At 49.1% G+C, this 11,970-nt stretch overlaps 1 protein-coding gene across 8 annotated transcripts in view; it reads left to right on the top strand.

The window, feature by feature from the left end:
• The window catches only part of VWCE (von Willebrand factor C and EGF domains), a 73,901-nt gene that overhangs the window by 17,089 nt on the left and 44,842 nt on the right, over window positions 1-11,970 (top strand). For 7 of the 8 annotated variants that reach the window (XR_011564873.1, XM_070782598.1, XM_070782597.1 and 4 more), the window contains 7 exons: window positions 514-631; window positions 1,516-1,601; window positions 3,336-3,432; window positions 4,898-4,980; window positions 6,377-6,467; window positions 6,551-6,633; window positions 6,993-7,083. Coding sequence is in view for 7 of the 8 variants with exons in the window: in XM_070782598.1 (XP_070638699.1) it covers window positions 514-631; window positions 1,516-1,601; window positions 3,336-3,432; window positions 4,898-4,980; window positions 6,377-6,467; window positions 6,551-6,633; window positions 6,993-7,083 (649 nt within the window). In the remaining variant the exon portion in view is untranslated. The remainder of the gene's footprint in view (window positions 1-513; window positions 632-1,515; window positions 1,602-3,335; window positions 3,433-4,897; window positions 4,981-6,376; window positions 6,468-6,550; window positions 6,634-6,992; window positions 7,084-11,970) is intronic. The other variant, XM_019954606.2, reaches the window with a different exon arrangement.

Here is an 11,970-nt window from a genome sequence, read left to right as displayed (position 1 = left end):
AGTCCCTTGCTTCCTAGGGAGTGTAGGGGGAAGGAACCCGGAGGACGCTGTTAGCATCGGCCAAGGGCAGTGCCTAGGGGACCGACAGGGTCTGTATGTGGGGGTGACAGCCTCTGCTTCAGACTCAGTCAAGAAAGGCTTTGCCTGCCAGGCAGAGGGTTTGGACTTTGCAGAGCTGTCGGGTTTTAAGTGATGGAGGGGTACAATCAGATTGGTGCACGAGAAGGTTCTGTGGCTGCAGGTGAGAGTGGGTTTGGGGTTGGAGCAGAAAGCTGTTGGAGAAGCGAGGGGAAGAGGTGCTGGAGGCTGCAGCTAGGGCAGCCTGGGACCCTGCAGCCACACAGTCGGCATGTTCCAGAGACCCTCTCCCAGCCTGACCCCCAGCCTCCAGGGAAGGACTCACCCTTCCTTCCCCTCTTGCCCCCTGGAGATCTGTCACCTTCAGGGGAGGAGATGGCAGCCTGCTTGCCTTCTCTTGCCCCTCCCTGGTTCGTGCCTTTGGTTCTCTTCCAGAACGGGGAGGTAGAATGTTCCTTCACTCCATGTCCGGAACTGGACTGCCCCCGAGAGGAGTGGTGGCTGGGCCCCGGGCAGTGCTGCTATGCCTGCAGGGAACCCGTGCCCATGACAGGTAAGGGCCACCCAGCCTGCATCCCAGGCCGCACCCAGCACCAGGCCTGGAAGCGGAGGGGGAGGAGGCTGAGCTTCACCCGCTGAGACTTGTGTGTGTGTATGTGTACTCTGTAAGCATGTGTGTGTGTGTGTCTGTGAGTGTGTATGTTTGTGTGTTTTAAGTTTGTATATGAGTAGCATCTGTGTGTGAGTTTGTGTACAAGTTGTCTGTGAGGGCTATCGGTGTGTTTTATTGAGTATAATTGCTTTACAATGTTGTGTTACTTTCTGCTGTACGATTAAGTCAATCAGCTATATGTATACATATATCCCTTTCCCTCTTGGACCTCCCTCCCACCCCACCCCCCATTCCACCCCTCTAGGACATCATAGAGCACCGAGCTGAGCTCCCTGAGCATGCAGAAGGTCCCCCTGATTACCTGTTTTGCACGCGGCAGTGTAGACATACATATATGTCAGTGCCACTCTCCCAGCTTGTCCCACCCTCCCCTCACACCCTGGGTCCACATGTCCGCTCTCCATGCCTGACCTGGAAATCGGTTCATCTGTACCATTTTTCCGACTGTGTGTTTGTGTCGTGTGTCTGTTGTACCCATATGAGTGTGTCTCTGTGTGTGAATGGGTGTGTTCATGGATATGTATGGACGTGTACCTTTGTGTGTGTGTGCCCGTGTATACCAGGTGCATGCTGGGAGGGAAGAAATTGACTAACACGGGGAGCCAGGCGGCAGCTGCTGGGGCAGGTGGCTGCATGGACACAGTGCGAGTGAGCAGAGGCATCTGTCTGTCCTCACCGGGTGGTGCTGTGGGTCCCTCGGGCATCAAGGCCACTCCTTGGCACTTCTGCCCACTTGTGCTTTCTCCCCCGCTGTCCCCCGCCAGGCTGCTCTCTTGATGACAACGGGGTTGAGTTTCCGGTTGGACAGATCTGGTCTCCCGGTGATCCCTGTGAGTTATGCATCTGCCAGGTGAATGACAACCTGCGCGCCTTCAGCTGCTTTCCCCGCCTCCCCGCCCCGGCCAGCACAGCTGCCTCTACAGAAGGGGGCCACGTCAGGCCCCATCCCCATCTCCCTTCCATGCTGTCAGCTGTTTTTGTAGAAGAGCTGGGATCCAGGTTATTTTGTCCTCCGTAGATTTTCAGGACGGCAGAGCTTGGCAGTCTGTCTGTCGTAAGAGTGGAAAGTGACCCATGGTGCGTGTGAGGGGACCCGCTGGCCTAAGGGGTCAGAACTAGGATTCGTGGGAACAGGTTTTTCATGGACAGGATTAACAAAGGGAGCCAGGCAGCCCGAGGCCCAGTAGTTCAGGCCTTTTCTGTGCAACTGTGATGCTTCCTTCATTAACATCAATCCTATGACCTCACCTCTTCAGAAATGGATAAGGTGAGGGTGTGTGAGTTTGAGAGTCAGATCAACAGAAATGCAAACACAGCTATTTACCAGCACAATTGTTTTAGCTCCTGTTTGAGTACAGGTTGGCTTTCCTTTCTACTTTAAAAAATATTTAAAAAAATTTTTTTGTCTGCGCCATCTGGCATCTGGGATCTTAGTTCCTGACCAGGGATCAAACCCATGCCCCCCTGCAGTGGAAGTGACAAGTCTTAACCACAGGACCTCCAGGGAAGTCCCCAGTTTCCTCTCTACTTTGAAAGAATTTTTAGTCCCTTTGAATTTTATTTTTTAAAAATGAGGTCCCTGCACTGGCTGTGGGCTTCCCAGGTGATGCTCGTGGTAAAGAACTTGCCTGCCAATGCAGGAGACATAAAAGACGCTGGTTCGATTCCTAGGCTGGGAAGATCCCCTGGAGGAGGGAATGGCAACCCACTCCAGTATTCTTGCCTGGAGAATCCCATGGACAGAGGAGCCTGGCGGGCTACAGTCTATAGGGTTACAAAGAGTTGGACACGACTGAAGCGACTCAGCACGCATGTACACACTGACTGTGTCATCAGCATCGCTGGGGGGCCTGGTAGAACCTTGGTTCTGGCTGCCCAGGCCTTGGACTCAGCATCTGCATTTTAATCCCTGGGTGACTTGGGTGTACACCAGCTTGTGAGAACCACGGCCTTCACATCCTCTTGATGCGCCATTTGTTAAAAGGCCTTAGACTCTTAAAAAACTTGGAAACGCTTCGTTGGAATTAGAGTGGGGAGGAAAGTTACCTCCGCTGCCTTTTTTCTCCTTCAGGACTGATCTAGGGCACTCATATTACAAGAAAATCACACAAAACTTCAGCCTCTTTTGAAAGAAAAGAAACTGTGTACGGCGCTTTCATCTTCTGAAAGACATTTCCGGTGGAATAGCTTTCTATAAAAATAGGATTTTATTGTACTCCGTAGGTTTGGGGTGAGCCAGGGTTTCAGGGAAATGCTGACAGAAGAATTTGGATGGGGTCGTGGCACAGCCTTGGCTGTTGGGGGAAGGGACGGGAAGCTGAGGAGACCAGAACCCCAGCTCTGACCTTCCCCCTCTGGGGTATGGGAAGGCTTTCTGGAAGGCTCAAGCCCCCTCTCCCAAGTAGCTGGTTCTCTTTGGGGGAACCCTGATACCTCCTAGCTGCATTGTGATGCCCCTTAGGCCAGGTCCTGGCCAATTCGCAGCACTGCCCTTTCTTTTGGGGGACTGGCAGGGTGGAGTAGGGTGGGGAGGTGGGTACTGGTGTGGCAAGTGGGGTCTTGGTGAAGTTATTCCTTCCTCCAGGCAGATGGCTCAGTGAGCTGCAAGAGGACAGACTGTGTGGACTCCTGCCCTCACCCGATTCGAATCCCCGGACAGTGCTGCCCAGACTGTTCGGCAGGTAATGTTCTGTCTTGGGGTGGGGGGTGGGGCAGCATAGAACCCCCGGTTCCCACATCCGGGCTCACCCTGCACCAGGCTTCTCTGTGCAGAGCACCACCCCTGCTTCATCTCTGCTTGTCCTTGCAACATATCCATGGGGCAACCCCATTTTAGAGATGAGGAAACTGGGGCTCAGGGACGGAAAACGGTTTGCCCAAAGGAAGCTCCATCTGGGTGCTGGAAGCAGATATGAAAATGTGCAGAGCTTGCAGCCTAGGTGGGGTGATAAACGAACATCCCTGTGAGACAGTTGGAGAACAGGGAGAGGAAATTAAAGCGATCTTTTATATTTTAATAGTAATTTTCACCTTTTCCATCATTTCACAAGTAACATTTTGTTATAGAACATTTAGAAAATACAGACAGCAAAGGAAAAAATTAAAAAGCAACCATTACCACTTTTAACTTTATGTTTTGTCTTTCCAGTCTCTCTTCATGATATAACATCAGTATCTATGTATCTCTATCTCTATAATGTATCTATAACATACATCTATATATCTATCATGTCGTAGATACATAGCATATCATAGATATATATTACATATTTTTCTTTTTTTTTTTTAACTGTGCCACACAGCTTGTGAAATCTTCAACCAGTGATTGAACCTGTACCCTTGATAGTGAAAACACAGCGTCCTAGCCACTGAACTGCCAGGGAATTTCCTATATAATTTTTCTTATAAAAGGTTTCTCTACTGTCCCATCACCTGCTTTTTTATACTTACTTTTGTGGGATAAAGGGGCTTCCCTAGTGGTTCAGATGGTAAAGAATCTGCCTGCAGTTCAGGAGACCCAGGCTCAATTCCTGGGTTGGGAAGATCCCCTGGAGAAGGGCATGGCAACCCACTCCGGTGTTCTTGCCTGGAGAATCCCATGGACAGAGGAGCCTGGTGGGCTACAGCCCATGGGGTCACAAAGAGTCGGACATGACTGAGTGACTAACATGGGATAAATATCATCAAGGTGGCCACCCTCAGGCGGGCCTCTGCAGGCTTCGGGAAGCAGAGAGGGGAGCTGTGGGGGACCCTCCTGGAGGGTGGGGTTTGAGGTTTGGCTGAGTGCAGAGAAGCAGACAGGGTGGCTGTGGCACACAGGTTGGTTGAGTCTCCGAGTCCTTCATCCTGATCCTGCCTGGTGAGGGGTAGGAGGAACGGCCCCCTTGCCCAGGTGAGAACCCTGAAGTGAAGACACTATGATCCCTTTGCTGAATCCAGTGAGAAAAAAGTCAGCAACCGATCCAGGAGTGTGTTCTGTTCCTTCCCCCGTCCCCTGGGCAAGTGCCTGCAGAGCCCGTTGGCCTGACCTTTGCTGCCTGGATAGGCCTTGGACTTTGGCCCTGGTGAAGGCTGGACACCGCACCCCCTCCCCGCACCCCTTCCCCTGCCCCCCGGCCAGCCCTCACCACGTGCTCTCTCTGGCAGGCTGCACCTACACAGGCAGAATCTTCTACAACAACCAGACCTTCCCGTCCGTGCTGGACCCGTGCCTGAGCTGCATCTGCCTGGTATGACCACCCTGACCTGGTCCCCGTCTGTAGAAGCTCCCCAGGAACTGCCACCAGCTCTTGAACTCTGGAGGCAAACATCCAGAGACTTCGAAGAGAACGGTTGCTTCCGGGTCTTGGTGAAAGGCGGCTCCCTCCAGCCCTGCCTGGGATGAATCTTCACCCAAGGCCAGAGAAATACTTTTATCCCTGCCCAGCAAACCTCCTCTGCTTCTGGGTGACCAGGGAGGGTCTGGGCGGGGGCCTTAAGGTATAAAGTGTGGCCCAAGGTTCTCCGTGAGAGTGAAGGTGAGGAATGAAAGCCCAGGACTCTGCATGGAATCTTTAATATACTCACGTTTCTCAGCCCGTCCCTGAGCTCAACACAACCTCAGTTAATCCCCAGGGAAGCCTATGAGGTGGGCAGCACTGCCGTCCCCAGCTGCTGGGTGAGAAAACCTGGCACAGGGAGACAGTCATTTGCTCAAGACTCCATAAGTAGTCAAGTGAGGTGCCAGGAATTGATCCTAGCAACCTGAATCTCTTTCAGAAAGCACATGTTTACCTTAAGCCATATCACCTAGGCCATAGCTCAGTCTAAATGACAGGAGTTTCATTTGGTATTTGGAAAATGGAAAAATAAGCCCTTATTGCTTGTCATGCTGGATATGTTTCATGCTGACGAGGCTTCTTTGTTGATGGTGGTCTGCTGAAAAAAGATTGAGACACTTGGGGTGAACATCCCTGGCCTCTGGGTGACCCTGTTCATTCATAGCCGTTTACGTTGGGGAGCTTTGACTTCTGGGTCCTTTCTCCTAAATTAAAAAAATTAATTAATTAATTAATTAATCTTTGGTTGCGCTGGGTCTTTGCTGCTGCCCGTGGGCTTTCTCTAGTTGCGGCGAGCAGGGGCTACTCTTGTTGCAGCACGTGGACTTCTCAGTGCGGTGGCTTCTCTTGTTGCAGGGCACAGGCTCTAGGTACACAGACTTCAGCAGTTGCAGCACATGGGCTCAGCAGTTGCCGTGCACGAGCTTAGTTGCTCCAAGCCGTGTGGATTCTTCCAGGATTAGGGATCGAGCCCGTGCACCCTGCATTGGCAGGCAGATTTTATCCGCTGAGCCACCAGGAAAGTCCTTCCTAAGTTCTGAGTGCTCAGCTTCCCTGGGTGGTTCATGACTTGTTCAACAGGTACCTGTTGACAGATGAGCTCTCAGGGCAAGGCCAGGCCCTTGGCCCCGGGGGGCTTGCGTTCTAGCAGGAGGACAGGCTCCTACTTGGTCTGTCCCCTCACCATGGACCCCTAGCCTGACCTTGGTGGCTCCCATGGGCACTCAACAGCTGTGTGGTCTGTCATTCCCGAGTGTCCCTTCAGCCCCCAGAATGAAGGGCCTTGCGAGTTTTCTGTGTCCTGCAGCTGGGCTCCGTGGCCTGCTCGCCCGTGGACTGCCCCATCACCTGCTCCTACCCTTTCCACCCTGATGGGGAGTGCTGTCCAGTGTGCCAAGGTGAGTGGGACCAGCTGCCCCTCTTCCAGGACTGCCGGGTGGGCCTTGGCTCTCACAGCCCCTGTCTCTGCTGCCCCCTACAGACTGCAACTACGAGGGGAGGAAGGTGGGGAACGGCCAAGTGTTCACCTTGGACGATGAGCCCTGTACCCAGTGCGTATGCCAGGTGAGCTGGTCCTGGGGACCCCGGAGCTGCCTGGCCAGGGGCTGCTTCTAGCCTTTAGTCCCTTTGCCAAACCTGGAGCTTCTTAGCCAGTGTACACCCATCTTCCACCCGCTGTTATGCAGCTTTAATTACCTGTGGGAATACCTTTGGGTTTGACAGTATCCTCTGCCTGCGTAGTTTCCTTAAGGTTTCCCCACCGGGTCCGGCTTCACCTGTTGTTCAGGTGAGGACCAGACCCTGCAGCTTCTGCCCGAGATCTTTCTGTGGGTCCAGCTGCTGGTGTAAGAATTCCTCGAGGGTGCTGCTCTGGGCAGGTGAGATGCTCTGGGCTTCTCACCCGTCTCCTTCTGTTTCCCCAGCTGGGAGAGGTTACCTGCGAGAAGGTGTCCTGCCAGCAGGCTTGCTCGGACCGCACCATGCCCCGCAGGGACTGCTGCTCCTCCTGTCCAGGTAGGCGGGCCTCTGTGACCTGGAGTCTCATCACCATCTTTTTTCCACTCTGCTCTTCTCAGAAACACAGAACTTATACTGGGCTGGATGTGACAAACCCAGGCTCAGAGAGGAAATGTGGCCCACCTGAGGTCACACAGCTGGCTCGTGGTGCGCCCGGGCTCACGCCTGGGCTCGCTGACCCGTGTGCTGACCTGCGTCGGTGCTCTTTATTCTCCACTGTGCCATGCCATCAGACGAGTCTGTTTACTGTTCCCTTTTCTTCATTTCCTCCTTTCTGAGTCTCTTCCCCTGCTTTCTATTTTTTTTTCTTTGTGCTTTTTCTTTTTTTTCCTCTGTTTTCTAAATCCTTTCTCTAAAAGTTAGAATTTAGGAACTGAATCAATTTTGCAGAAGAATAATTGCTAATATGTATTGAGTACCCTTTATTTATCAGGGAACATCATATATATTTTTTTAGTTGATGTATAATTGACACAACACCTGATATTTTTGTTTCAGGTGTGTGGCATAATGATTTGATATTTTGTATTTTGTGAAAAGATCACCAGAGGAAGTCTAGTGAATGTCTCCCTATATGCAGTTACAATGTTTTTCTTGTGATGAGAACTTCTAAAGTCTAATCTCTTAGCAACTTTGAAATACAATATTTCAATACAGGATTTTTAACTATAGTTATATTGTACAGTACATCACCATGACTTATTTATTTCATAACTGAAAATTTGCACCTTCTGATCCCCTTCACCCGTTGTGACCATCCCTCACCTCCCATCTCTGTCAACCACCGATCTGTTCTCTGTATTAGTGAGTTCAGCTTTTTAAAAATGATTCCATATATAAGGGAAATTATATGATATTTATCTTTCTCTGATATATTCATTTAGCATTATACTTTCTAGATCCATCCACATTGTTGCAAATAGTAAGATTTCATTCTTTTCTGTTGTTGAGTAATATTCCATTATATATATTAACATAAGTGTGTGTATATATATATATATATGTATATATATATGGCAGGAGGAGAAGGGGATGACAGAATGAGATGGTTGGATGACGTCACCAACTTGGTGGACATGAGTTTCAGCAAACTCAGGAGATGGTGAAGGACAGGGAAGCCTGGTGTGCTGCAGTCCATGGGGTTGCAGAGTTGGACACAACTGAGCAACTGAACTGAGCTGCTATATATCTGCACATACCACATACTTATCCATCTTTATCTATTGATGGATACTTAGGTTGTTCCCGTGTCTTGGCTATTGAAATAATACTGGAATGAATCCGGAGGTGCATATATCTTTTTGAATTACAGTTTTCATTTTCTTTGGATATATACCCAGGCATAGGCTTCACTGGTAGCTTAGCAGGTAAAGAATGCACTGGCAATGCAGGAGATTTGGGTTCGATCCCTGGGTTGGGAAGATCTCCTGGAGAAGGGCATGGCAACCCACTCCAGTATTCATGCCTGGAAAATCCCCATGGACAGAGGAGCCTGGCGGGCTGCAGTCTACAGGGTTGAAAAGAGTTAGACATGACTGAGCGACTGAGCACGCACGCATACCTGGGTGTAAGATTGCTGGATCGTATGGTAGTTCTAGTTTTAGGTTTTTGAGGAACCTCCATACTGTTTAATGCAATGGCTATACCAGTTTCTGTACCAGTTTACATTCCCACCAACAGTGCATGAGGGTTCCCTTTTCTCCACATCCTCACCAATGCTTCTTATCTCTTGTCTTTGTGACAATAGCCATTCTAACAGGTGTGAAGTGGCGTCTCATTGTGGTTTTGATTTGCATTTCCCCAGTGATTAGTTATGTTGATTATCTTTTCCTGTACATGCTGGCCACCTGTTTGTTTTCATATGTGTTGTTTCATCCCCTGTTCACAGCAAGTCTTTGTGATAGGTACTCTTATGTGTGCTAAGTCACTTCAGTTGTATCCAACTCTTTGCAGCCCTATGGATTGTAGCCCTCTAGGCTCCTCTGTCCATGGGATTCTCCAGGTAATACTGGGTGGGTTGCCATGCCCTCCTCCAGGGCTTCTTCCTGACCCAGAGATCGAACCCATGTTTCTTTCATCTCCGGCACTGGGAGATGGGTTTTTTACCACCAGCCACCTGGGAAGGCCCATCGGCACTCTTAGCATCCCCATTTTCCAGGTGAGGAAACTGAGGCACAGAGAGATGAAATGAGGTGCTCAGGGTCACACAGCTGGTTGGCAGTAGAGCTGGGATTTGAGCCCAGAGTCAATGCTTTTAGCTACTCTGCTGCATTAACTCCTGGACATTATTATGAACTCTATGTCATGAGTGTTCATCCATGTAGATCTTTTTGCAGAAGTATAAATGAGACATGGACATCCTACTGTACCACGTGCCTGTGTGTATGCTAAGTTGCTTCTTTTCGACTCTATGAACTGTAGCCCGCCAGGCTCCTCTGTCCATGGGATTCTCCAGGCAAGAATACTGGCTGGGTTGCCATGCCTTCCTTCAGAGGATTGTCCTTTTCCAGGGATTGAACTCACATCTCTTATGTCTCCTGCATTGACAGACGAGTTCTTTACCACTAGGAGCCACCACACAGTTCCAGAGAATTCACGTAGCCTGCAGTTGGCCATTTAAAAAGCTCCCGAATGTTGTGGTTTGCTTGCCCTTTGCGGCTTTGGTTGACATTTCGATGGTTTTCTTCTTCTTCTTCTTTTTCTACCCACAATGGACCTACTGTGAAACATCTTTGGTCAGACACTATTTTTTCCCAAATTTCGTGAGTTGTGTTCAGACCCTGTGGTTAATAGGTGGAGTAATTGTGTCACAGGGTGTCAGGAGTTGTTTGGTGATTCCCACAGCATGACAGCATGTTACCAGATGGGGTTCTGGAGAAAGAGGAAGCTTACAGAAAGAGCTGTAACTGGTTCCCCATTTACCCACCAACTGTACACTGTGTGTTTTGAATTTAATTTTTCCAATTTAGCATGTCCGTAGAGTACCTCACATGTGGCTATTTTGCACTTTTTTAAACTTCCAGGAGGACAGTGAATTTTTCCACAGATTTGTGGCCCGAATTTCCTCTTGTATAAAAGACCTCTTTAACTCCTTTGACCTTTTGAAGAGGACATTCTGTATTTAGAGCAGCTCTTCAGATCTGTGGATGAGCAGCTGGTGTCAGGAAACATTCTCATCCTGTACAGTCATTAAGTTGGGAACTGTTGAGTGATTGCAGATTCAACTTTAACCAGCACAAACCCCTCTGCAAGCTGATGGCTATTATTCCCCCAATTTCTAGAGATTAACCATTAGCTAAAGTGCCAGGCAGTGTATGGAGGATTTTATGTGTATCATTTCATTTAAATGCCCCAAGAATGTTTCATGCATTTAGTTGTTCAGTCACTGTCGTGTCCGACTCTGCACACCAGGGTTCCCTGTCCTTCACTGTCTCCCAGAGTTTGCTCATACTCATGTCCATTGAGTCAGTGATGCCATCCAACCATCTCATCCTCTGTCGTCCCCTTGTCCTCCTCCCTTCTATATTTCCCAGCATCAGGATCTTTTCCTATGAGTTTGCTCTTTGCATCAGGTGGCCAAAGTATTGGAGTATTCAGCATCAGTACTTCCAATGAATATTGAGGGTTGGATTTCCTTTAGGATTGATTGGTTTGATCTCCTTGCTGTCCAAGGGACGCTCAAGAGTTTTCTCCAGCACCACAGTTCAGTTCTTTGGTGCTCAACCTTCTTTATGGTCCAACTCTGACATCCATACATGACTACTGGAAAAACCATAGCTTTGACTATATGGGCCTTTGTCAGCAAAGTTCATGTATGGGTTCTCTTATTATCTCTATTTTGTAGATAGGGAGGTGGAGACTCAGAGAAGTTAAGTTTCTGTCTTTTTAAAAAAAAATTATTTATTGTTTATTTATTTTTTTTGGCCATGCCACCAGGACTTCCTTGGTAGCTCAGACAGTAAGGAGTTTGCCTGCAATGCAGGAGACCTGGGTTCCATCCCTGGGTTGGGAAGATCCCCTGGAGAAGGAAATGGCAACCCACTCCACTATTCTTGCCTGGAAAATCCCATGGATGGAGGAGCCTGTTGCAAAGAGTCGGACACGACTGAGCGACTTCACTTTCTTTACTTTACTTTCTTTCTTTACCCAGCCTGTAGGGTTTCAGTTCTCCAACCAGGGATCAAACCTTGGCCCCCTGCAGCAAAATTGCCAAGTCCCAATCACTGGATTGCCAGGGAATTCCCAAGTTTCTGTCTTTAAGGCCCTGCTCTAGGTGATGGTGTCCTCAGACTCAGGGCCAGGTCTCTGATTCCTCACTCCCTTCTCAGCCCCATTCTGCTCTGTAGCCCCCTGATGGGGAATCAGGCCCAAAGAGGCGAGATGCAGAGCCCACCCACCTCCTTTTCCTTCACCTGCCTCAGCTGCAGTCACCTCTTCCTAATGAGATGTATTTTTAAGGAGAAACTGCTTTTTATTGAAATACAAGGTATTCATTGTTTCCTTTTGATAATTAAAAAAAAAAACACAGCTTACTTGAGATATAATACACACACCATACAGGTAACACACTCAAAGTACACAACTCAGTGGTTTTTGGTAGAGTTGTATGATTGTCCTTCTGATGGTTTATATATATATGTGTGTATATGTATATATGTATTTATTTAATTGAGGTATAGTTGATTAGGGCTTCCCTGGTGGCTCAGATGGTAAAGAATCTGCCCTGCAGTACAGGAAATCCAGATTCGATCCCTGTCAGGGAGATCCCCTGGAGAAAGGAATGACTTCCCACTCCTATATTTTGCCTGAAGAATCCCATGGACAGAGGAGCCTGGTGGGCTATAGTCCATGGGGTCGCAAAGAGTTGGACATGACTGAGCGGCC

Source organism: Bos indicus, chromosome 29 (genome assembly GCF_029378745.1).
Source record: "Bos indicus isolate NIAB-ARS_2022 breed Sahiwal x Tharparkar chromosome 29, NIAB-ARS_B.indTharparkar_mat_pri_1.0, whole genome shotgun sequence".
Lineage (NCBI taxonomy): Eukaryota > Metazoa > Chordata > Mammalia > Artiodactyla > Bovidae > Bos > Bos indicus.
The sequence above is the reverse complement of the archived record's forward strand: the minus strand, read 5'-3'. Positions and strand labels throughout refer to the sequence as shown.